The 26,765-nt window shown below is 41.5% G+C and overlaps 1 protein-coding gene across 4 annotated transcripts in view; it reads right to left on the bottom strand.

Annotated features, from left to right (window-relative positions):
* Positions 1-26,765, bottom strand: part of TLL1 (tolloid like 1) — a 158,982-nt gene that overhangs the window by 45,981 nt on the left and 86,236 nt on the right. For 3 of the 4 annotated variants that reach the window (XR_013536895.1, XM_073001480.2, XM_020801962.3), the window contains exons 3-7: positions 26,020-26,100; positions 16,381-16,533; positions 15,081-15,198; positions 2,357-2,535; positions 613-718 (exon numbers count right to left, since the gene is read on the bottom strand). Coding sequence is in view for 3 of the 4 variants with exons in the window: in XM_073001480.2 (XP_072857581.2) it covers positions 613-718; positions 2,357-2,535; positions 15,081-15,198; positions 16,381-16,533; positions 26,020-26,100 (637 nt within the window). In the remaining variant the exon portion in view is untranslated. Of the gene's footprint in view, positions 1-599; positions 719-2,356; positions 2,536-15,080; positions 15,199-16,380; positions 16,534-26,019; positions 26,101-26,765 lie in introns of all 4 variants that reach the window. The other variant, XM_073001481.2, reaches the window with a different exon arrangement.

Below are 26,765 nucleotides of genomic sequence, written 5' to 3'. Positions count from 1 at the left end.
TGTTACCATACAAATGGATTGTTTTCCAAAGGTTTTACTTCCATCAGAGTTAACCTCAAAATGATCTAAAATTACTATAACTGAAAATGAATTGCCATGAACAACAGAGTTTAGAATACACTATGGTTGGGGATATTCTACATTGTTCCTATTACTGGAAGACTGCTTTATCACTTCAGAGTAGCCTGCAATGACCTTTATTAAGCAAGACTTCAGGAGCATTCTGCAGAGTCCTTATTTGACTTTATTTCTGCCATAGCCAAAACTGGGCTAATCAGCTTTGAAGGCAGTGGCCATGACCTGGCACAGGATATTCCCAATTCACTACTATAAGTAGTCGAATTCTGAATGCTACGGAGCAGTCTTCTAGAAAATGCAGAACAAAAGTTTGAGGCATAGTTTGAGACACATCCATCAAAAACAATTGTCAGACCAAAATATTTTTGCACTGTGGATCTGTAAAAAGTCATTTGAAGAGTTATTAGCTATTTACTGAGAAGTGATAACATTATACATTTGTTTTGTCAATTGTCTTAATAAAACCAACATCTACAGAATATACACATTAAAGAATGGAATTAAAAGTCAAAAGGTATAACCTGAGACTCCAACCTTGAGAAGGTGTTCCGGGCATAGTGCATAATGCTATCAAAATCATATGGCTCCCCCAGAGAATTAACTTCTCCAGGCTCCATCTTCAAAAAGTTGTACTCCTGACCTGTAATTCATAAGCAAGATCTTGTGTAAACCCTTCCTTACAAAACAGAAGGAGATCCCTGCCCTTCTCTTTGAATAAAAGTTATCTACTTTGTCTTATAAGAAACAGTCTAAAGACAATAATCACTTTTAATTTATTATCCAACTTTATCACAAAATGTTCCAATGCAGCTCAAACAGCAATACAAGAACAAAAATAAATAACCTCACAACACTGCAATAATATAATCATTACAGTAATGAACCAAAACATTTCACATTTCCTTACAAAATAGGTAATATCAACTATTATTCAAGCAAGCACCAAATCTTACAAAGCTTTTCACAGTAGTCACACATTAATATGTACATCCAGCAACCAGTTCCCCAATAAACCACAAGAAACAAACAAACCAGCTTTTAAAGCCCATAGCAGATTATAGCTCCCATGTTCTAAACTCTCATTGTGAAACTACTGTTTCTTCACCAATCTTTTCTCCTGCCACTTTGAAAGTTTTGAAAGCCTGTTCCATGATCTATTTGTGCCTTACACTGCTCAGGAATTTCTCCAGAGGAGCAGTATGGTGCCACAAAAGAGTGGTCTAGCACACCAGAATAAAGGGATGAAGAGATGAGAATGTGGGGCCATATAACTGAATCTGAACCTCTGCTTTCCTTCTGCAGAATAAATTCAATTCTCCTGAATTTTTTAGGTAGTGGCTGTGGCCAGGAACATTCCTGTTTGGCTGTTTTGCTGATTATACTCCATTGTAGAGAAAATGAATCCAGCCACACAGATGAATGTCTCATTTACTTATTTATCGCTGAGGGTACTCCAACACCAACAAGAGTGCTCAGAAACTACATCTCACACACCTAGATTGCTTTCTGCTATGGACTATATAAACCTTATTACGCTAGACTGCATCAATAACACTAGTGTCCAATCTCCTTCTGGGTCCAATTCAAAGTGCCAGCTCTTACTTCTGAAAGCACAAATTACTTGGTATCAAGATATTTCAAATATCACCCTCTCCCATACAAACCTGCCTGTACAATGTGGACACAATGTGGACTTTGCCTCAGGCTGTATTGCACATTGCACCACTAATAAAGTTAAACATCGGTGTGAATGCTAGATAAGGCCTTTAATGGGATAGCAATACAGTGTTGAAAATTTTCCTCATGTCATTCTGTCAGTGGGATTAATCCACAGCAAGCAAAGTGTTCTGTTGTTTGAAGAAACCCTTTTGTTTGTAGACTGTTAAGTTTTTCATAGAGCTTAAGGTACTAATTTGCAGTTAATATTTTTAGACACCCAAATACTAGAATGACAATCAGGTGCTATGATTCCTCGGGGTATACTCCTTCAAGGTGTCTGTTTTTCCACACAAGTAAGCCATCATGGTGGCAGTTTCAAGAGAAGGAGACAGAAGGAGGCATCAACTGTTTTTCAGTAATTATTCACTGTGTTACAATTGAGGAGTTTGTGTGTTACAATTATCTGATATAAACACTCAGTTTAAATAGAGAGTTGTAAATGTTCATTGTTTCTTAAGAGTCATAACAAAAATAATGCATAAGAACAAGGAGAGGAACAAATACATAAACTATCAGATGGCTACTTTAAAAGATAGAGCAGCATAGTAAAGGGTCTCACCTGGCTGGATATTTTCTCTGATGATGGTTACATGATCGTCTCTATCTGGTCTTGTGTGTTCATGCCAAAACCCTATCACATGTCCCAGCTCATGAACAACAATTCCAAATTTATCACAGTTCTTGCCTATAGAGATTGCCTGAGGACCATTGCCCCTTCGACCTACATAAGAACAGCACCTGCAATTTAGAACAAGAGCTAAGATGAAATCCTCACTGAAATAATTTCCTGCCAGAGAAAAACATGGAATTTGTATTCTAATGTTCTGAGAATCTTTAGTTGTTCTGTGGTTTGGCAACACAGATTAAAATGTTGTTCTTTCAGCAAATGTACGATTAGAAACAATATTGATATTTAAAGAGATATGGGTGGGTATTGTGCATGTGTGCATTGATGTGTGGAAATAAGACTCATTTTGATAGCTGATATATTTAAAAAGTCACAAAGTCCTTGAGAAAGTCAGTGCCAAAAGCCTTGAGCCTTAGAGGAGCATGAGAACAGTAGGAAAATAAGAGAGCCACAACATGGGTCTCAGTCCTTCTCACCCACATCCCTCACATCTTTTATCATTTTATTTCAGAAAAAGCTGCGCAGACATTTCTGCATGTTTAATACCAGGGCATCTGAAAGCCAAGGAATGTTAGGCTTTGAAGGAGGAACAATGCAGAATATTTTGTATTGTCAAAATGTATTATCTTAGGACAAAAAAGAAGCTATTCAGAGGGTTTCTCTCCACCTATGCTAATGAAGGACCAAAGTTGATACAATGTCTGGATATCTGTGAGTGGATAGCTGGTGGATTTCTTTGACACAGAGATATGAGATTTTCAGTTGCATCCTTATCTAACATTATTATTATTATTATTATTATTATTATTATTATTATTATTATTATTATTATTATTAATTATTATTATTATTATTATTATTATTATTATTATTATTATTATTATTATTATTATTATTATTATTAATGCCATAAAGGCCTAGTGAGCATTTGGGTGCCAGATTTAGTCATGGCACAAATGCTTATATTTGCCACAGACCAACGAAAGCTGGTTAGGGCACAAATTCCTCTGAATAATGTTACGACCAAGAAATCATTGTTCCTTCTCCTGGGGTGTTATTCCCTCAGAATCCCTGCTCAACACCTTCTCCTTTATCTTCATGCTCTGCAGGAAGATGGGAGTCTTGCAATGACAGGGTTAATTGCCTACATCCTTCCAGTGCATACTTATTTTCTCTTGTTGCTGAACTCATCAGAAATAAGGTAACATCACTTATCAGAATATATGGGATGGAAATTGAGATGTATGCATATATCCCCTGAATTCTTTCAAGAGCTATCTGGATTTTTGCTGACCTGCAACAAAAAACTGCCATGTGGAGTTAGCCTGTTCATGGTTTCGGCCATTCTCCACGTTGGAGTGGCCAGAAGCACAGCTCTATTCCATTTCTCCTTCCTATTTCTACTTTTCCACATTCTCCTGAGCTGCATTCTATGGTAACTGAGTAAGCTTAGATCTCACTGGACTACTGGGAGACGGGATTATGGTGCCCACCAACACATTTCTGTGCTCCTACAAACCTTGCTGTTTCCCCAAGTCCCTGAAATCCCCAGCTTGTGTGCGGATCGTGACATTTTAATTACATAAGAGTAAACCAGGCTTTCCAATAAACACATACTGTATTCCCTGATTAACCTGTTTTCCCTCTCACATTGGGATTTTTTCTGAGATACATCTCTCAAAAATCACACTTGCAAATTAAGTCTGTTTACTTTCCCATAATTTATCAAACAACAAAGAATACACATTGCAAGATAAATACATGAAGAAAGCAATATGCTGCGACAAACAGTCTTCTTTCATCACTTAAGAAACCTTTTCTAAAAATATGCTAAATGTATTGTCTTGTTTGGACCTCAGAGAATGAAATTGCTACTAGTACACAATGTGTCTTTCTACACAAATGCTGTAAAACGTAAGACAAAATAACTGCTAAACATCACAGCAATGAAACTTCAACAAGGAAAAAATTTACCTGTATTATGTGACAAAAATGGATTCTGTTGTGACTCTTAACTTTGAGAAAACACATTGAGAGATGAAACTAGTTTCCACCATTTTAAAAGATGTATAGGTAATACCCCTAGGTATACCATAAACTCTATCACATTACAAATTCTAACTGGAATAAAAAACATGGACTGTTTACAGTGATATGGCTAATCCAAATATCCCCTAACACCCAGTGGAGCCTAGTCTCAAATAATTACAACTGAAATTATTATGTAATTTCAGTTGCAGTATTAAATTGACTGAATGAAATAAATATGTGTTTACATAATTTATTATGCAACCAAAATTCTTTGATGTACAAACTGAATATTTTTAGCACACAATGTGCACAGGTCTGCATAAAAACATGTATTAGAAAAACAAACTGTGCAAAACAATATTCTTTTAAGGTACCGGACCACTGAAACAGAGTTCTCTGTACCATGCAGGTCTTATGATATTCTACATATGAAATTTAAATCAACTGAGTACATATGAGCTGCTTCTGACCTATTTTAGGGTCAAAGAACCATGGTTATAGATAAGTAGCCTCTCTTTCTTCTTCATGGCCTCTGTGAATGCACACACATGGGTGACTAGCAAGCTCACTTACTGGAAGGAGGTCCCTCTCACCAACAATGAAGTCAGCACAGCTTGTCCAAAACTTGCTTCCTTCTTGGCCCTGACATCAAGACAATAATGTGTCACAAAAGTTGAGGGTGTAGACCAAGTGGCCACTTGACAGATGTCAGGGACTTCAACGCCATGCAACCACACCATAGACGTAGCCATAGTGCCTGCAGCACTTCTGGTGGAGTCTTGCCTGTCAAGTCATAAGCTAAAGTGATAGCAAAGACAATCCACCTAAAGATTGTGAAAAGGCAGGAGAACCCTTTTGTGGGTCATAGAAGCACACCAAAAGTCTGGGGGAAGTGCGGTATTCATTAGTCCTGGAAATGTAAAATGCTAAGGCACGACGAACATTGAGGGAATGGAGCATGCACTCAACTTCAGAAGAAGGAGACAGAAATAACATCAGAAGAATTAGAGGTTGATTAACATGGAAATCAGAAATCACTTTGGGAAGAAAGGACACATCTGGATATAAGACAACCTTTTTGGGATAGAATTGAATGTAAGGGGCATCAGCTCGAAGGATGAACAGCTCGCTTGCTCAATATGCAGAAGTTATAGCCACAAGGAACAAGGTCGTGATAGAAAGAAGTTTGAGATGTATCAAAGTCATGTGCTCAAACGGTGGATGAGCGAGTGCGCAGAGAACAACCTGGAGAGACCACTGTGAAAGTGGAGGTCATGGAGGTAGGTGCATGTTCCGCAAACCTCTCAGAAATCTCTTTAAAATTGGATGAGAGAATAAATGAGAGGCCTCTGACCCCTCAGGCTAATATGAAACTATAGCAGAAGTATAAACTTTCAACATTGAATGAGCCAAACCTTGGTCAAACAGATAACGAAGGAACTGGAGAAGGGTGTCCAAAGACACAGGAACCATGGGTAATTTTCGTGATGCAGCAAACTTGATGAAAGTGTTCCATTTATGCTAGTACAGTAATTGAGTAGAAGGCTTCCTAGTCCTATTTAAGAGTTCAGCTACATTGGGGAAATTCTCCATGCAGTGAGGTGTAGAGAGTCGAGGTCAGGATGACAAATCTGACCTTCGTCCTGAGTGAGAAGGGACAGTTGATGAGATAACCTCAGGAAGTCGGTAGCCATGGCTCTGAGAGTGGTGAACTACAGTTGTCAAGGCCACCATGGTGCTACTAGAATGGCATTGGAGTTCAGCTGATGGATCCTTATTGTCCACTGGATGAGTGGAATGGGTGGAAAGAGATAACTGTTGCCCCAGTCCACCATGAAAGTGTCACCTAGAGAGTTCTCTCCTCTTCCTGCCTGTGAGCAGTACCTGCTGCATTTGGAGTTGACCTGGGTGGCAAAGACATCAAGACCCGGCGTCCCCCACCAACTGCAGAGATGAGAGAAGATGGTGTCACTGAGGGTCCACTCGTGGGTTTGGTTGTTCTCTGTAGCCATGTGAAGAGCCACCGGAAAGACATGGTGATTGTAGCACCATTCCCACAGCTGAATCGCTAAATATAGAAGATGGAAAGAATGGGTGCCACCCAGTTTGTTGATATAATACAAGGTGATCAAATTGTCCATGATGACCAGGATCCCGTGACCAGCTATGAGAAAATGGAAAGCTTGGAAGGATTTGATGACTGCTAGCAATTCTACTTGACTGATGTGCAGCAGTCTCTGAGCTTGACCACAAAGTGTAGCTCTCTTGATGGCCACAGTGTGCACCCCATCCTGTCTGACTGGCGTCTGTTGTAACCTGTACCGTGAGCTGGAGAGGCCTGAATGGGTAGCTCACCAGGAGGTAAGGGATGAAGGTCCCCCAGGTAAGTTGCCGAGCTAATACCGGGGTCACTAGTAGACACTTGGAAGGATTGTCTATCAGAGGGTTGAACTGGGATAGGTACCAGGCCTGTAAGGACCGCATCTTCAGTCTCGCATGTTGGAGTACAGACATAGTGGAAGCCTAGGAGGTGCTGCGTATGGTGAGCTGTGATTGTGGTGCAACACCAAAAGGGATGAATTGCTCGCTTTAACTCAGTATTCTCTCTGGAGGGGGAAACATCCTAGCTGCGATGGAATCGAGATGCACCCCAATATAATCCGTGGTCTGAAATGGCTCAAGATGAGATTTTTTGTAATTGACTTGAAGGCCAGGATTTGCCAGAGTCTGTAGAACAAATGTAGTGTCCTTTCGGGCTGCACTGTGTGATCGTGCTACTATCAACCAGTTGTCTATATATGGGAATATTGTGATGTTGTGCAGATGAAGATAGGCAGCAACTGGAGCCAGACACTATGTGAAGGTCCTTGGAGCAGTGGACGAACCAAAGGGAAGGGCACAAAATTGGTAAGCAATGTCCATGAAGAGAAAATGGAGATATTTGAAATGCCATTCGTGAATCAAGATATGAAAATATGCGTCCTGGAGATCTACAACTATGAACCAGTCGCCTGGTTGAAGCAGAGGGATTACTGATTTGAGGGTTACCATGTGAAAACACCTCGGGCAAATGTAGGTGTTCAGAAGTCGCAGGTCTAAGATGGGACGGAGGCCTCCATCCTTTTTGGGAACTGTGAAGTAATATATGTAGAACCCGTTCAGAACATCTTGGAGAGGCACCCTTTGGATAGCACATTTTTGAAGAAGGAATGTAACCTCGTCCTCAAGAGCAGGTGAGTATGTTGTGGGTCTGACACGACCAAGAGGAGGAAGTTGCTTGTATTCCAAAAAGTAACTGAAACGTATGATGGCAAGCACCCAAAAGTCCTTGGTGATGGTGGACCACTTGTCGAAAAAGGGAGCCAGCTGGGTATGATGGAGATAGTTCAAGAGAGGAGACTCAAAGATATTGCCTGTCTTTCCTTGTAGGGCAACGGAAACCTTGTCTGCGTTGAGCAGGGGCCTGGGACCAGAAAGGAGGAGCAGAAGAGGAAGGCTGAGAAAAGTTGGATCTCTCAGGGGCCTGAGCCAGAGGTTTGTAAGGGCGGTAGGGGTGCCAGTATGGTGGAAAGTGAAAGGCTTACGCCATTGGTTGCGTTGATATCTGGGCTCTAAATGGAATAGGAGTGGGCGTGTGTGTGTGTTTAGTCGTTTAGTCGTGTCCGACTCTTCGTGACCCCATGGACCAGAGCACGCCAGGCCCTCCTGTCTTCTACTGCCTCCCGGAGCTGTGTCAGGTTCATGTTGGTTGCTTCGCAGACACTGTCCAGCCATCTCAGGAGTGGGCAGTCTTGCAAATTTTATGTAGGTTTTCCATCACCTCAACTCATTGAAGAGGCCTATGCCATCGAAGGGCAAATCCTCAATATGGGATCAAGCGTTGTCTGTAATCCCCGCAGACCGCAGCCATGCAAGCTGTCTAAGGGGAATGGCAGAAGCCAAAGATTTAGAAGCAGTGTCAGCCATATGGCAAGATGTGAGACGTTGTTTGGCCAAAGTAATGGCCTCAAGGTGGGGATTCAGAGCACTGGTTCTAACCTCTTCAGGAGCTGCTTGGAGAATAGGGAGGATTTTGTTTCATAGCTGCCTGTGATAGGCCCCCATTGCAGCCTGGTAATTTGGGACCGTCATAATGAAGGAAGCCAAAGAATACAGATGATGACCCAGTACGTCTAGTTTCCTTCCCTCCTTGTTAGTAGGAGTGACTGAGGACCGACTGCCTGCTTGGGACTGATTTGACTGAACAATAATGGAATTTGGTGGAGGATGTTTGACTAAGAACACTATATCTGTGCTATGAGTGCAGTAGTGATTCTCCACACATCTCGAGATCTGTAAGGACATCAATGGTCTGTCCCAAGATTCCTTAATAAGATCTGGCATGGCTGGGATGAATGCCAAACTCAATGGAGGAGATTTTTCTTGATTAATGTCCTCAAAGACAAGGTCATGCTTGGGAGGAGATGGCTGATCAATGTCCAGTTCCAACAATTTGGCCATGTAAAGAATGAGTTGTGCGTAAGAAGTAAAGTCTTCAGATGGCAATGGAGGATGCACATCTGCAACATCAAAATCAGGGCTTGGTAGATTCGATGAGGACTCCTTGGATGACTCAGAGGGAGGATCATGATCAGAAACTATTGATCCCAAAGATTCTTCAGAGATGGAATGAGCTGGAGAGGGAGAACGTTGACGATATCAAGAAATAAAAACAAGAGGGGTTGGTGCAGGGGCCTGACGGTTGGAGCAGGATCGAGACAGGGAGACAGACTGGTGAGAGAAGAGCACTGCTGCTTTGATGGAATGGGCTTGTGTTGAGCGGACTTGCGTCGAGATGGAATTGGGTCAAGACACGGTACTTCAGCGCTCGGCAAATGGTGTTTGGAAGATTTTTTAGACCTCAGCACGATTGGAGCAGGCTCATGACTAGCTCGGTGTCGACTCCGAACAGAAGGTGGCGACAGCGATGGAGAGGATTCTGACAGGGCACAAGTGTACCGAATGCGTCGAGGTCGACATCAATACCGAAGGTGATTTAGACTTGGAAGCCTTGGTAGAGGACCGCGGCGAGGGAGTCATAAGAGCCAACAGGATGGACAACTCAGATCTAGACAATGGAACTGGGGTAAATTCCATTGTAGGATTGGTTGGCAGACTGGAAGGTGCTAAAGATTTTTCCCACAAGTGGGACCTCAGTCATTGAAGCCAGAGTTTTAAAGCCAGTTTTGTCAACTTCTTACACTCCGGACAATTGTGAGTTTGTTGACTCTCACCCAAACAGAACAAGTAACGATCGTGGCCATTAGTACCATGCTGCATAGCACATGTCATGCAGCGCTTGAAAGGGCCTGAGGAGGCCATAAAAAGGGCGAGAGGGGGGAAAGGGGAGAAAGATAAAGAAAAAATGGGAACGTCCGTAAATGAAAAACTTGATTGAGTCTGTAATCCAAGAATCAAAACCCATAAACGGTCCAAAGATCAATATACCGTTAATAGAATCACAATCAGAAAGCTCTAAGTTGCACAGAAGTCCGATTTCAGTGGCGGCTAAAAGGAACACTGGTGGGTGGAGCATGCGCGCCATGGGGCAACATCCTACTAATCACACCTTTTTAGGCTCTAGAATATTCTGAAGAGTCCTGTGCAGGCGCAGTAAAACTCATTTGTGTGCATTTGCAGAGGCCATGAAGAAGAACCTTATGAAAATTAAGCAAAAATTAAGTCATTTTAAGTCTGCAGCACATATAATCTCTTCCTCTCATCTGTTCTGTTCCCCTGCTCGTGTCTTGCATCTCTCTATAGATCACTAGTGTATACCTATGGAAGCCGCCAATGGCCCTGCTGAGCACAATGTGTGAAAAGCTATTTCAGAAGAAATAATACTGAAAATGTAGAGTTGACATTTGTTGACAAAATACTGTCAGTAAACACTTTGAATTTTCTTTAAGAGTTCAAAAAAGTACTCTCAAACTTATAAATTAAAAGCAAATTTCAAAGATTAGTTAACTGTGAAGAAGGATCGTATAAAAAAATTAAATGTGACAGTGAGACATCCCCCCTTCTCTTCAGGCAGAAGAGATCAACAAGTGTTTTACATACGGAAATTCAAAATATTAATTTGGCGCTGGTTCAAAACCACAGAAGGAAAAGAGAGGAGAAGAGCGGGAGTAGGACAACCAATAACAGGAAGTCTCTTAGTAACGGACGAATGGGAGGAAAAAGCAGGAATACGAAGAAGCTGGGAGTCATTAACGAGTTTAGCCTCAGTAGAGGAGGAAGAGAAAAGGAAGGAGGATACAGAAGGAGAACAGAGTGAGTGTAAAATTGAGCAAAGGCATAATCCGAAGAGCGGATCAAAACCTTATATATTTGAGTTACCTGAGCTAGGAGAAAGGTTTTGAGAGAAGACGGAAATCTATTTTAGGACCAGTCCCAATGGGATTGGGCCAGACACCTATACTGTGGGGACCATCTGCACGGTTTGGAGTACACCTATGTGAAGACCGATCAGGAAAGATTTGGGATGGTGCCACGTAGAAAGAAATAATTGTAAATAATGACTCTGATAATATGTGGAACAATTTACCTTTGTTTGAGAGTCCTGTTGGACCTACTGAAGTTGTAATTCAACCCTCCCCTCCTCCCAATACAAAAAGTTTGGTTAAAGAAATTCCATCTCCTGTAATCTCTCATGTAGAAAGAAGGGAACTGTTAAATCTCAAAAAATGAACCCGATCACATTAACTCTAATTATAGGTTTAGGAAAATTTTTAACATCCTTTCTGCTTCAGTTGCAACTATCATGAAATGCAATTGCCACTTAATAGTTTCCACTTTTGGGGGGGGGGGAAGTATTTATTTATTTAAACTGAATTTATTTTTAAATACATAACTATCTTGTCCCTTGTTATCCTTCACTTTATAACTGATAATGAAGATGATCAAACACTTTAAACATAGATACTTGGAGAATAAAATATTGCAATTTACTATACTACATATTTAGCTCCTATAGATTAAAATCTTTATGCCCAACAAGCATTAAAATTCAAAATGACCTTGACAGTCTTATCAATAAATGTTACATGAATAGTGCTTAACCCAAAATTATTGGTGTATGGTCTTCTTGTCAGTAGTCCGGTTGGGCTCTCTCCCTCCTCTTCTGGTCCCTCTCCCCAGGATATAAAGAACAGTAACTCATTTGGGTAACAATGTCACTGGGGCTCTGCTTTTATTGGCCTGCCAAATATATACAGTGGTGCCTCGACCTACGACCATAATCCATTCCAGAAGATGGACGTAACTCAAAATGGTTGTAGGTCGAAGCATCCTTCCCAGCAAGAAAAAAAAATCACACACACAAAAAACCACAAACCCACAGCCAGCCCCATCGGAATGCGATGGGGCTGAAAAACAAAGCAAAAACAAAAAACACCCCCACCCCCACACAGGCAGCCCCACTGGAATGTGATGGGACTGAAAAACAAATAACACACACACACACACACACACACACACCACAGTCAGTCCCATCAGAACATGATGGAGCTGGAAAAATAACACAAAAAGACCCACCCACCCACAGCACAGAAATATAACCCCCCCAAAACCCAAACCCATGCTGCAAAACAAAGTAAATGTACTTACTCATGAGCAGAAGGCAGCACCAGGCAGTCCAAAGCCTCCTCCGATACACACTCTCTAACTGTTGGGGCGAAAGAGCTACAAAGAAGCTCTTCGCCGACCAACAGTTAGCCCTCTAATTTGAATTCCCCACCTTTTTCCCCTGCCTCTTTTGTTTGCAACTCGAAGCTCTGGCCGCAAGTCAAAGCAGAATTTTGCGGCAGGAGCTGGTCGCAACTTGAAATGGCCGTATGTTGGGACGGTCATAAGTCGAGGCACCACTGTAATTGATTCATTTAGTTCAATAGACAGTAACTTCAAAGATAGAAGCCCAAGAATCAAATGGTTAGGAATGATGGGGGAGGGGGACAGAATGATATATCAAAAGAATACAATTTTCTGTACCAAAACAAAAAACACATAGACTAAGGCCAAGTAATCTCTCCTCTCCACAGTGGGAATGCGAAGCTTCCTAAACAGACTGTGCCACTGGCTGACTGTCATGGTCTTGATCTCTTTAAGCTTTATTGTACCAGACAGCAGTTAAAGTCACTAACAATTTATGGAATCTCTAATTCTACTTAATCATTTTAGCTGTCAATAATAGCAAGTGCAGTACCTGACAGCCTGAGAAACAGGGAGTCAATCTAATCAGAACATTAATCACACTGTTTGCGTACTAAAATATTTCTTCATGTCTTTCTGAGAGTTAGATCATAAAGATGGACTTTAAGCTGATTAGAAGAGGTCTGGAATCAGAATCAGGTCAAGTGCTTAGTGTTTATTTAGTCAGCTAGACTATAAAGGATGCTATCATTTAACCATACAGTCCTACACATGTCTACTTCAAAGCAAGATCCCAATGGGATTTACTTCCCAGTATGAATAGAAAAGCCCAAGAAATCTTGTAAAATACAGCAATTTAACATTACAGCAAATTAACGTTTCATGTGGACTTAATTTAAAAACAATGATTTTACAAAATGCCATGTAGCCCGAGTAGTAAGGCACAGTACATCGCAATAGAAAATTAATTTAAGGTAATAATATAATTAGTCATTCCATTAATGACAGCTTGTAAATTGACTTACATTAAAAAATAAGAACAAAAAGTTCTCTGGAAGTAGGCCAAATATTTACTGTGAATATGTAAGTGCTTACTCCCTTTTGTTATTCTGTATTTTGACATTTATAATAGAGTTTATTGGCATTCATAAGGATAATTTCTTAAGATTACTTTCAAAATATACAGACTTAACTATTAAAAGTTGTGATTAATCTGAATGATCATTACAAAAGGGTTGAGACCACTGTCGAGATCCATCCCAAAGCTGTGGCTTCTACACTATTGAAATGTTGCACTAGAATTCCTACTTGCCTTCGAGAGGACTTGAAGGAAACCCACATCTTGGGTTCTACTGGGTCCTACAAGGTGCATAGCTACAAAGAACTATGAAAGTAGTTCCACATGCCCAAGAGGGTTCTCAAACAGCTAGCTTCTCGAATTACACGGCAAACGTCTTGCAACTGTAGGGAGAATAACAGCAATTGTGATATGGCACATGTTTTGCCGTTCAAAGGCAGGTGGGAGTTAAAAACCACACCAATCAGAGCCAGAAGACCGGGTTGAAAACAACTGAGTTTCTAGATCCAAAGCTGGTCATATTCAAAGCAAGTGTAATTTATAGTACAGTAATCTGCTATGGCTGTGAATGCTACTTCCTTGAAATAGGCTTGCTGTAAGTTGTATGTGTAGGCTTACACTAGAATGCAAGACTGCATCAAACACTAACTCTTTTTGGGAGGGGAGGGACTATTATACCATCCTGAAAAAAATAGAGAGGGCATTAACATAGTTGGATTTGTCAAGGTCTAAAGATTTGTTACAAATATGCGTAACAAAGGAAAGCATGCCCCACAAAGAGGCTCAGCAGCTTCATTTTCAATAGATGTGTTTACAAAAGTGTCTTTTGAACCCAGCAAATGATTTTGTCCTAGTAAAGAGAAGTCTTTAGTGACTCAAGGATGAAAAATGAGAGAGGGGATTACATATAGCAAACATCAGTATGGACTTCATTCAGAGCTTGAAGGAATACAAAATTGACAGCCAACAATGCAGTTTTATTTATATAAAATTCAGGAGCAGTTTTTTTTTTATCACAGATTGGAAATGTTACTTTTTTGATTTGCTCCCAGAATCATCTAGCTACCAGCAATCTTAAAAATATTTTTGAAAATCTTCCCCCCACCCCGTTATACTTTTTGCATACAGTAAGATACCTACCTTTGCAGAATAGTTCCTTCTTATGTGGTGGATATTAAACTCCTTTTACCACCTGTTCATTGTACAGCTATCTCATACTTAGGGACCCTTAATAAAGCGGCTTAGGTTTACTCTATACTACATCTGCTTTGTTAGCTCCTAGGCATCTCCATCAATTTCTCGAGTTTGAAATACACATTAAGAAAATTCTTCTCTTCTCAAATGCAGAATAGGTGGATGTTAAAAACTAAAGTTCAGTATGTAAAGAAACAACAGGAAATAATTTTAGGATATAAAGTGCACATACACCCACATATACATTTTTAAGGGATTCATCGTTTCCTGAAGCATATGATGCATTTCATTTTTTTGGAAGTGTGTTTGCTCTTCATGTACATGTTAGCAATACACCCTCTCAACTGGCAGCAGCTTACTATAATCTAGACTCTGTGCCATGAAGCAGAAAACTGGGTATATGGCCTTTTGTTTTTTTCCATTTCTGTTTTTCAAACACACAGAGTGAACATATACTATAAGGGTCATCTTTCTTCAAAGTGGTTGTGCAAATTTGTTGCATCAACAGCAACAAAGAACAACGCCTTACAGATCTGATGAGATGGGTTGTAATCCATGAAATCTTTCTCTTCATGCAAGTAAGGCAGGGATACAGTTATATTTCACCAACACACTTTCACTCTTCAAAGCAAAGTCTTCCATCACTTATGTCTGATAACTTACCCACAGGGCCTGTATGTAAACACAATGTAACTTTCTTCATCACTTCGCTCAATGAATGTAACACAGGTATATTTTTCCCAGTGCCGCATTGCCTGCTTGAACATGGCTCGCTGGCTGCCTGGAATCAACATTTGCAATGAAATACATATGACTTTTTTAATGTACCCTATTTCATGCCAACATTATTAGTGTAATTATTTTAAAATACATGCAGGTAAGAATGTTTCAATGAAACGTAAGTGCAGGCTTCAGAAATCAGCTTGTAAATAGTATAAATCAGGGACATTTGTGTTTTTAAACAATTCCCAGTGCAGCACATCTACTATACATTTTAAAAAGGAAGGACCACATTTTCAAAGCCTACCAATATTCACACAACTGCATGTTATCTATTAAGCAGAACACACAGTCCATCAGCCACATCCTGCAATCTGCCAGATATCTGACAACACCGCCATATTTCATAATTTAAAGTAAACAGGATCAGAAGGTTTTTTTAAGCTTCTGAAGCTCAAGTGTACTTCAGTCAGTTTGGGTTAGTGAGTGATAATTAACACAGATGTGTTACAAGCTGAAAATGCATACAAGTCTTTCAACATTACTGTACTGGAGCTCCTTACAGGTACATTAACAGCTGCTGATAAGAAAACAGTCATGTTGCTATCTTCAACATGTGTGCAACAAATGAAGAAAGGAATACTGCTGCACTTCATAATGATTCATATACACATAGGAGCATCCTTCTATGTACAGAACCTTTACTTGATACAGACCTATGTATAGTTTTACTTATATTGTGTTATAATATTTTCTAATACCGGATGATGACATACAATTTAATTTTGACCCATTTTATGCAAAGTTCCATACATTCAGCTGGAGGTATTCTGATGTCTACACACATAGAAGTGCAATATTTTCATACAAAATGGTTAAATATAGCTGGTTTGATGAGAATCTCGAAGGGGAAGTTGGATTTCTTTGCTAATAAGTACTATGATTTAACGTATTTCATTCATTACTTTTCATTGTCTATTTTGTTTTCAGGAGATAACACAATTGTACAGAGAACTACAAAGAATCCACCAATAAAGGTAACTGCACTCTGCAGACTGTGGAACATGCAGGTTTTTTTAAAAACTGAACATTCAAAGCCATGTTTAGCATAACTGAAATTTCACACACATATAAAAAGTAAATTCAAAAACTCCAAAACTAATTTGTTAAAAATAGTATTTTACCAAGGTAGGGACCAGTTCCTTGATGAATCTGATAAAAGTGCATCTTCCATCAATCTTACCAGTGAAATTTCCTCCTATAACATATGGAATGACACCTCCTGGCCATATTCTTTCTGTACGCGATGTAGCCGCTCTAGGTATCCTTTTTCTGTCATAGCTCCCTGTGAATGTTAGTGCTGCTCTTCCCTTAGTTGTATTACTTTGATCAAAGCCTGCAATGAAATTCACAATGTAAAATGGAAGAAAATGCTTACAGAAATGGCATTTTTTTAAAAAGGCATTCACATTTTAATACACATCATGTTTAGCCTTGCAGTACAATTAACAAGCATGGCTTAATGTGAAATAGCTGTGTGCCGATTTCCATGGGGCTATTTATAATTCGGCCTATCACAGCCATGAGAATGCTGTGCTCTAAGAGGGTTTTGAAGAGTGCTATGGCCATTAGAGAACAAAGTCAGTTTGTTGTTGCTGATGGTTGAAAAAGATGGAATGGGGAGTTGAAACAAAGAAACAAAAGGTTACCTACCTGTAATTGTAGTTCTTCGAGTGGAACTCTGTGATTCAAACTGTGGGTGATCCACACATGCGCGGAGCCTCGTCGGAATCTTTTAGCACTTCTCTGGTTGCAAAAAGATACATTAGTGCAGACCCCTCCCCCGGTATATGTACCTTGGTGCCAAGGCTCTCCCTTCAGTTAGGTCAACCGCTGCATAAAGAAAAGGGTGTGACAATGGGGAGACGGGGTTGGGATGTGTGAATCACAGAGGTCCAGTTGAAGAACTACAATTACAGGTAGGCAAACTGTCGTTCTTCTTCATGGCCTCTGTGAATCACACTGTGGGTGACTAACAAGCTACCTTACCTGGAGGAGGGTGTCATGCCAAGGTAGGTGATAATACAGCATGCCAAAAAGCAGCATCGGATTTCTGCCAAATGTCCAACCGAAAGTGATTGATTAACGTGGATGACTGTGACCATGTGGCAGAGGTGCAGACATCAGCAAGGGGAATCCCTTGAAGAAATGGCATAGATGTCACCAACACCCTGGTGGAATGAGGGCGGATACTCTGTGGTGCTGGAACCTGAGTGAACTGACAGGCAAGCTGGATGGTAGACGTAACCCACTTGGATATTCTCTGTGAGGTAACTTGGAGATCCTTAGCAGGAAGTTGGCAGCTGACAAAAAGTCCAACTGAGCGTCTGAAGGATTGAGTGTGGGCTATGTAGAAAGCCAGAGACCGTCATACATCCAATGTATGGAGAATCCTTTCTTTAGGATTAGATGGAGAAGGGAAGAAAGACGTCACAACCAAGGGTTGGGATAGGTGAAACTGTGAGACACCCTTGGGCAGGAAAGAAAAATTTACAAAGAGTTTAACTTTATCAGGGTAAAGCTGGAGATAAGGGTAGCCAGACCTTAAGGCTGCTAGTTCACTAGCATGTTGTGCTGACGTGATAGCTACAGGTATAAGGAACACCGTCTTAAAGGTAAGTAATCTGAGGTCAGTTGACACAAGGGGTTCAAACGGGGCCCTTGTAAGGTGTCGGAGGACTAATGTCAATGACTACTGAGGTGGCAGAGGACGTATGTCAGGATATATGTGTGACAATCCTTTGAGGAAACGTTTCAGAGTAGGATGTATGAAAAATTTAGCTGCTGGAGAGATTAGTGGTTGATAAGCCACAATTGCCGAAAGGTAAAATTTGAGAGATGAAAGAGAAAGGCCTTTAGTTTTTAGTTGTAACAGAAAACGAAGAACAGTGGTAAGGGAAGGGTTGGTGGAGGGTAGTGATGACACTGTAGTGAATGACTGGAAATTTCTCCATTTATAGATGTAGGCCTGCCTACTTGAGGGTTTCTTTGCGTGATGAAGGACATTTATCACGGAGGCAGAATTCTCCACACTGTGAGAAGGAGGAGGACAGGGAGATCTGGGAGGAGAAGTTGATTTTTGTCTTCTGTAAGCAGATGAGGCAGGTGGGGCAGTTGATAAATGTCAGCCGACAGCCAGAGGAGAATCAGGAACCATGGCTGTTGCGGCCACCATGAGGATATCAGGATAGCATTGGGCCTCTCCTGTTGAAGGCAGACTATGACCTGGTGGAGGAGTGGGAACAGTGGAAAGAGGTAAGTGAGTGATTTGGGCCAACGGCCGACAAATGCGTCACCGCAGGAGTTCTTGCCTACTCTTACATGGGAGCAGTAACGTTTGCACTTCCGGTTTGTTCGGGAGGCAAAGAGGTGGGTAGGTGTGCCCCAGTGTGTGCACAGTGAGAGAAAAACAATCTGATCTATTTCCCACTCATGGGCTTGAGATTCTTTGCGACTGAGCAAATATCAGTATGCCGTGAGATAAATGTGATGGGAGAGTCACCATTCCCACAGGCCAACAGCGAGATATAGGAGACGTGGGGAGTGAGTGCCCCCTTGTTTGAGAATATAGTACATCATGGTGGTGGTGTCTGTGGCTGTTTGGACCATTTTGCCAATAAGATGCTTCTTGAAAGCTTTGCAGGCTTTTATTACTGCTAAGAGTTCTGGTTCGTTGATGTGGAGCAACCTTTCTCTTTGTGACTACTGGGAATGGATTTGTAAGGACCGGCAGTGGGCACCCCAGCCACTGAGGCTGGCATCTGTGGTAACTTGGATTTGTGGACAGGGTTGTTGAAAAAGTCATCCCATCATCAGGTTTTGAGTGGAGTACCACCATGAAAGCTCGGAGGTGAGTTCTGGAGTGACTCACTGTAGAGTATTTGGTGGGTCTGTCACTAGATTGAATAAGGCCAGGAACCATGCTTGAGAGGTCTATAACAGCGAACCAGTCTTTTTTGCAAAGTAGTGGGATGATGGACTCGAGGGTAACCATGCAGAATTTGGTGGTAGTGATATATTGGTTTAGTTCTCTAAGATCAAGGACATGGCGGAGGCCTCCATCTTTTTTGGGAATGGTGAAATAACGAGAGAGAAAACCTTTGACTGTATGGTGTAGTGGTATTGGTTCTATGGAGTCTTTGAGTAGCAACAACTGTATTTCATCCTGTAGAGTTTGCGATTGAGGTGTGATGGTGTGTGATGGTGGAGGAAGCTGCTGAAATTCTATGTGGTACCCATGTTGTATGACGGAGAGGACCCATGCATCTGTCTTTCCATGCAGGTAAGTGCTTCCAGACGGCAGACAGCTAAGTGAGAGGTTGTATTGGGATCTCGGCTGGTTGCATGTCAGACCTGATGTTTAGGTTTGCAGCCACTACACTTGGTTGTGGTTTGCTGTCGAGGTTTGGCTCAGTAAGGTTGTTGTTTGTAGTAAGGCACATTAAGACGTTTGCCTCTAAGATTCCTGTTGGAATTTTTGATAAGAGGTGTAAGGGCGGTACCACTGAGTGTGCTGAGGGCGTTGTTGGTGTGTGGGGTAGACGCCCCTCTGCCTGGCAGCTATTCTCTTTTTCTGGACATTCTCGAGAATGTCATCCATCTCAGCATTGAAGAGGCCAACTCCATTGAAGGGGAGGTCTTCAATGCACGCATGGGCATCCTCTGTGAGACCTGCAGTTCTAAGCCAGGAGAAGTGCTACCAAGGTAGCCATAGATTTTGACATGGCATCGACAGTGTGTCTAGCAGATAGCATCTGTTGTTTAGCTACCAAGAGACCTTCTTGTTTGTGCTAAGATCCTTTTTTTCTTTGGGGAGTGCATCAATAAAGGTAGACATATTGTCCCAAATAAAGCACTGGTAGGCACCCATAGCTCCTTAATAGTTGGCGACCCTCATAGTAAAAGCAGAAGAAAAATATAGCCATCTGCCCATAGAGTCGATGAGGCTGCTATCTTTATTAGGTGGTATTAGAACCTGTCAATGTTGAGAGCGAGATTGTGAAGCCTCGACAAATATGGAATTAAGAGCCGACTGTTTTTACAAAAAGATTGCATCAGGGTCATGCACTCGATAGAGGTTGTCGATGCACTTCGACACCATGTGTGATGAGGCTGGTTTGGTCCAGGAACGCCTAGCTATGCTAAGGAGAGATGGGAGCATGGAGATGTGGACTGATGTGGTAGTGTCCTTAGAGATGGGATCATAAAGATGATCTGCTGGCTCAGTAGTAGGTCTGTGGATCTGTAGGTTGAGTGATTTGGCCAAGCAAACCATTAGCTGAGCATAGGTTTGGAAATCTTCCACCAGTGATGGAGGGTCCATGACTGCTACGTCAAAGTCTGGTGATGTTAAAGGTACTGATAGTGTTTGAGGTCTGGAACTATGATCAGACGGTTTGGCATTGTGCCATGAGTCGATCGACTGTTGATTGACATCAACGTAAAAAAGCTGGTCTTCCAAGTATTGCTGTTGACACTGAGCTGCCAACGTTGAAGGTACATTGGTGGACAGCAGCTGATATCAAGGGTCATCGACATCAAAGGGATCAGTATGGAGCGATGTCGATATGGAAGTTGCTGTCAGTGTTGAGACAGCTGCTGAGGTGGCAAGGGCGTTGATGGACCACATTGGATCACAGTGGAATAGACAGATTCCAGTGATGCCAAGCGGAATGAGTGTTCACAGTCATCCAGATGGGCAGGAAAGTAGTAGCTTGCTGGTGCCGTGAAAGTGACCAGAGCCAAAGAGCATTGATCGGCTTGTCTAGGTTTCTTAGGTGCCAACTGATAGGAGTTGCCTGGTAATTCTGGGTGATCATGCTGGTAAGATCACTTCAACACTGAAGGCTCCTGTATGGGGACATGCTCTGGCGCCGCTGCTGAACCAGGAAAAACTGGTCGACAGTGCTTGGCGGACCTCTCCGTTGGGCACCGATCGGGGCAAAAGGCATCCCAATGATGGTGCTGAGCATAATTCATGTCCACGCGAAAAGGCAAGTGAATGCTGTTGTAGGATTGGTGCCTCTGTTGATGTGCCAGAGGCTGAGGTGGAAGGCCTGTTGGGGCAGAGTAAAGCATGGTTTCGAGTTGCATTTCAGTTCCGTAGACATCCAGCAAAGCAACTGGTAACTATAGAACAGCCAAAAAATTGTTGAGGGCAGGTAGGAGAAGTCGTGAGTCAGTCGACACGCTGTTCCCATTCAGGAGGCAGTGATGGTGATGGCTGGTGAGGTAGAAGTGCTGTGAAAGAACCATCCGAGAAAGAACCAGCACAGATGAGGTCTCCGGACTCCGGTGGTTGTGGAGTCGGGAAAATGGTTTTGCAGGGCTTCGATTTCTTCAGTGGTGAAGGTTCAGGTGCTCAGGAAATGTTGGTGGACGGTTTTCGTTTGGTGGCTGTTTTTGATGTCTTTGTGCACCCGCATGGTGGTCGATGTCAGAGGCACAACAGGTTCTCGGTGTTCATAACGAGATGGAGTATCCGAAGGACATTGCTTTGCCACCTCAGAAATGGCTTTATTCATGGTTTTAGTGTGGGCTATGGATTTACAAGAAGATTGGGCCATGGGTTTAGCAGGTTGCAGAGATTGCTCCCAAAGCTGAAGTTTGAGCCTAGAAAGGCAACTGAGGAGAACTCCGCGCTTAAAGTTTTTACAGTGAGGGCATGAGGAAGTTTGATGAGCCTGACCGAGGCAAAAAAGGCATTTGGCGTGGCCATCAGAGAGTGGGATTTTGTTATCACAGACCACGCAGCATTTGAATGGGCCTGAAGAGGCCATGAACAAAAAAATGGGGGGAAAGGGGGGTGCTTCGGCCCTAAGGCAGGAGCGTACTTGATTTGGAAAAATATAACAGGGACTGGTAAAGATAGGAAATTTTTAAATAATAAACGGTAACTAACTTTCTTTCATTTTTAGAAAAAAAACTCACAGAAGCTATCAATCGAGGCTCTCAACGCAGTGGTTGAAAAGAAACTGAAGAGAGAGCCTTGGTGCCAAGGTACATATACCAGGGGGGAGGGGTCTGCACTAATGTATCTTTTTGCTATCGCAGAAACTCTAGAATATTCCGATGAGGCTCTGCACATGCACGGATCACCTACAGTATGATTCATTGAGGCCACAAAGAAGAACAAAGGTTGTTATATGTAATTTTTGAGGTGAAAGGTAGAGGTAACAAATTGTAAATGGGTACAGTTAAAAGTGGACTGGAAGTGTGAAAAGTGACAATTGTGATACAACAGTCCAACAAAAGGAGTTGCTGACCCAGGAATGGATTTAATAGACAATATAGTAGCAGATGTAACAGAAATGTAGAAGATAAAGGCATGATGAAATGAGCTAGCTAAATTGGAATGTAATTCAGAATTTTTGCTAATTAGGGAAGAAAGAGAAAAGGGAAAAGAGAGGGAAAAACTCAGATGGGAAAGAGGAAATTAGAAGAAAAGAGAGAAAGGGAAAGAACACGCAAACTGGAGAGATGTATGAGACTGAAAGTACTAGAATGAAAAGCTAGTTTGGCACCTACTACTCTCTTGAGTAGAGATTATCCTCTTGTGGCTATGAAGATTTTCCAAAAATATTATAAAGGAGACCATATGGAATCCATTTTCATAAGCTCCAAAAGAGTATGATATAAGAGTAGAGGATAACAAGAGAATGGGATATTTACATTCTCAAATCTCTGGGGGCTTGGTAGAAATATATGGAGAGATGAGGATAGAGGAATCCCTGTATTACTTGTTAACCAGTGAGGGCATTAGACAGTGGTTTGGTTCAGCTGCAGAGCACTGCTGAAAAGAGTTCAGCTCCACAAAGAAAAAAAATTATGAAATGTATACTCAGTTGCAGTGTAGACTGGACAGACTTCTAAATAGCTGGCTGAAAGTGTCGAAGGCAGACACAAGAAAGGCTATGATAAACAAGATTGGGGTTAGAGCTGTTTTATCACATTTTACCACAGGAATTCAGATGGTTGGTTCAGGATAAATAACCATGGACAGCAGTCCAAGCACTTCTATTTATGAATACCTTGGTCCTCTTGAAAAGAGCAGCAGGGAGAAAAATGTTTCCCTCATAACAAAAGGCAGCTCTTTTGGAGAAGAAAATGCAGGGGGGGGAATGGAAACAGGCTAGCTACCAGGTGCCTGAGGAAAAATGTTATGGCAATAATGATGAGCTCTTAAGCAAAGGCCTCAAGCCAAAACGTAAAGGAACCACATGTTATCAATGTTATCATGTTATCAATATAGGCCTATGGGACATTTAAATAAAACTGCCTAAAAGTTTTTAAAAAATCTGAATGGGGGTCAGAAGGATGACTTCAATGAGGAGAAGGTGGCATCCAGACAGTTAACTTCAACCACTTCAGACAGGAGAAAACCTGGTGAATTTGTTATAGAGACTGAGAGACAGTTAATTTTTTGGCCACACAGCCAACAAAACCATATGGGTTACTGACTGCAGGAGAAGAAATAGACCCTCACTGTAGAGGGAAGTTGAAGTGAGTAGTTGTAATATCTTGGCTGCAGGGATTCAGGAGCAGAGGTCTATGTAGATAAGTCACATGTCCTAAATCTGTCAGCAAACACAAGAAGGAAAACAGATTTTCATTAAGGGGTTAGGAGGTCAGCTTTTCCAAGTACCAGTGACTAAGTTGACCATCTAGTGTAGAAATTGGATGGGCCCCTGGGAAGTGGTCATGTTTCGTAACATACCAGCATCAATGAAACTTGGAAATGACATGGCCAAGCACATTGCCAGAGTCTATGTAACTACCCTCCACCAGCCTAAAAATGAGCAAACCATGAGTCCTTCCACGGAAAAAGATGATGTCCATAAAATTACAGGACCGAATAAGCTTTTTGTGGAGAAAAAAGAGAGGTTGAATGTATTATGTTTCAAGCTCTTTTTGCTGGAGATATAAGGGCAACCAGGCTTACATACAGCTTAACTCAAAACTTCTATTGGCCAAAAACTAATAATAATGCACCAGAATACTGTTGAATCAATGTGATTTGTCAGATACTGAAGGGTCTAGAGATAAATCATGGTCACAATGACATCCCTTGCCTGTTGTTGTTACACCTTTTCAGAGAGCAAGCAGTAATACAGTTGGTTTAACACCTGGAGGAGAAATATTTGCTGTCTTTTATGAATTATATCACCCAATATCCTGAAACTGTGGCATTAACCAGCATGGCTGTTGCATTAATGAGCTTCTTTAGCCAACTTGCTTTACTTAAGGACATGTTTCTTGATTTGGGAGTACTGTTCATGTCAGCTACTATGAGAAAACTATGGGACGTATGTGGAATTAAACACATACTCTGAGACAAACGGATCAGTGAAGTGATGCATAACAATTGTAATAGGAAATATGCAACATGTAAATATAGGAATTATATAACATAATGAATAAATAATATTCATTAACATGTGAGTATTAAAAGAATCTCATTGCCCAGTAATGTCACCACTTTGAGATAAAAGTTTGAGGTATGGTTACAAAAGAAAGGACATGTGATGGAAAGCACTGGTATCTGCTTTTTCTTAGATTAAGGCTGTCACAGTCCTCAGAATGGTATAGCGGGCTTAAAAAGTGGCCATCAGAGAAAGGCAGGATACAGTGGTGCCTCGCTTAATTATTGCCCCGCATTACAATGAATCCGCTTTACGACAAACTTTTTGCGATTGCAAAATGATGATCTAAATGGGGGAATTTTGCTTTGCAATGATCGGTTCCCTGCTTTGGAAACCGATTCTTTGCAAAATGATGTTTTTTTAACAGCTGATCGGCTGCTTCAACATGACCGCCAGCTTTCAAAATGGCCCCCCGCTGTTTTCTAGGGACGGATTCCTCGCTATACAGGCAGCGAAAATGGCCACCGTATGGAAGATCTTCACTGGACAGTGAGTTTTTACCCCATTTCAATTGGGTTTTTATTTTCGCTTTGCTATGTTTTCACTTAACGGCAATTTTCCTGGAACGGATTATCGTCGTTAAGCGAGGCACCACTGTATTGTGGTGGTTGCCGAGGGTTGAGAGAGAGATTTGAAGAGAATGGAGCACTGAGTGCTATACTTTAAAGGTGGAGGAAGCAACTGGGAGAGTTCAGGGAAAGGCTAAAAAAATGCAATTGTAACAGAAACCAAATGTTTGATGGTCAACCAGCCTGGCATTCTTGATGCTGTATTCAAGCATTGAGAATAAAAGTATTAATGTTTTATATTTCAATTGTTGTCTGAATCTATTTGGACAGGGGAATTATTGGATTCCGGCCATACACTAACATAGCACAGAAGACATACAACCCTATCCTTTGGTGGAATGTTTTTTTTTATTTCCCTTAGGAAACATGAGTTAGGTTCTGATGTGGAGAAAGCATACCAACCCAAGGTAAATAAATTTGTAAAATGTGGTTGCATTTGTGGATTGTACTCCTGCAATAAATTGAATGATGGTGACACATGGATGTGATTTTTGTGCAAAATTCAAAGTGCACGTACCTATGGCTTGCAATAGGAACATGCTTCACAGTACCCTCATTTTTTGCGTTGTAAGGGCTATGGTTCACTGAGTTAGATATCTGGCTGTGGAGCCATAAGTTGAGAGTTCAATTTCCCACTGTGCACCCTAGAAGAGCCAGCCTGTGTGGCCTCAGGCAAGCTGCACAATCTCAGGATGCCCCCCAAAGAAGGGAACAGTAAACCATTCCTGAGTACTCTTTACTTAGAAAACCCCGAAAGGTTTTGCCATGAGTCATAATTGATGGCAAACAATTATTATTAATGTCTATATACCCACTGAAAGAGTGCAATACCTGAACCAAATGTTCTTATTCTGTCTATTAGCTGATAGAGAGCATCACTTTTTTTTGACACTCCATGTTCTCCAAATCCACCTTTAAGAAAAGAAAATCAAGTGAGAAGCAAAACACAGGCATTTAGCAAATGAAAGAGAGAAAATTTTCTGAATGCCAGGCACTGCCGACAAAAGATATTTCAAACACAGTGGAAAATTCTTGTTACAACATTCAAATTTTTTTACATAGAAAATAAAACATAAACCTATTTATGTTGTAAGGGTTTTCAGCACACATTCAATATCCCAGCAAGTATAAATTTGGTATTCCAACAATTGATAATGATATTATTTAATTATTATTTGGGAATCTTAGTATTATGGAAGGCAAACTACACCCTTCTTTTAGAGAAGTTAGGCTTTATGAATAGAGATGGGACATTTACATTCGTCTCTCAGGGGAGATGAATATGGATATTAGCACCACAGGCGGCTGGGCTGAATGGACCCTCCCCCCGGAACCAGGCCATCCACTTACTGCTTGCAGCATGGCGTGCATGGCTGTTGTCATTCGTGCTGTGCCAATCACGGAAATAGCCTGGCTGGGGCTTCCCCGCCTCCCTGCACTGCTAACCAATCCAGTAAGGAATTGAGATGATAAGTTTCTCTGCTCAGCTGCTGAGTGGTCAGCAGCACAGGGAGGTGGGGAAGCTCTGGCCGGGCTACTTCTACGATTGGCACAGTATGAACGACGATGGCCATATG

This window comes from Pogona vitticeps, chromosome 5, assembly GCF_051106095.1.
Source record: "Pogona vitticeps strain Pit_001003342236 chromosome 5, PviZW2.1, whole genome shotgun sequence".
Taxonomy (NCBI): Eukaryota; Metazoa; Chordata; class Lepidosauria; order Squamata; family Agamidae; genus Pogona; species Pogona vitticeps.
Note: the sequence above shows the minus strand (reverse complement) of the source record. Positions and strands in the feature narration are given on the sequence as shown.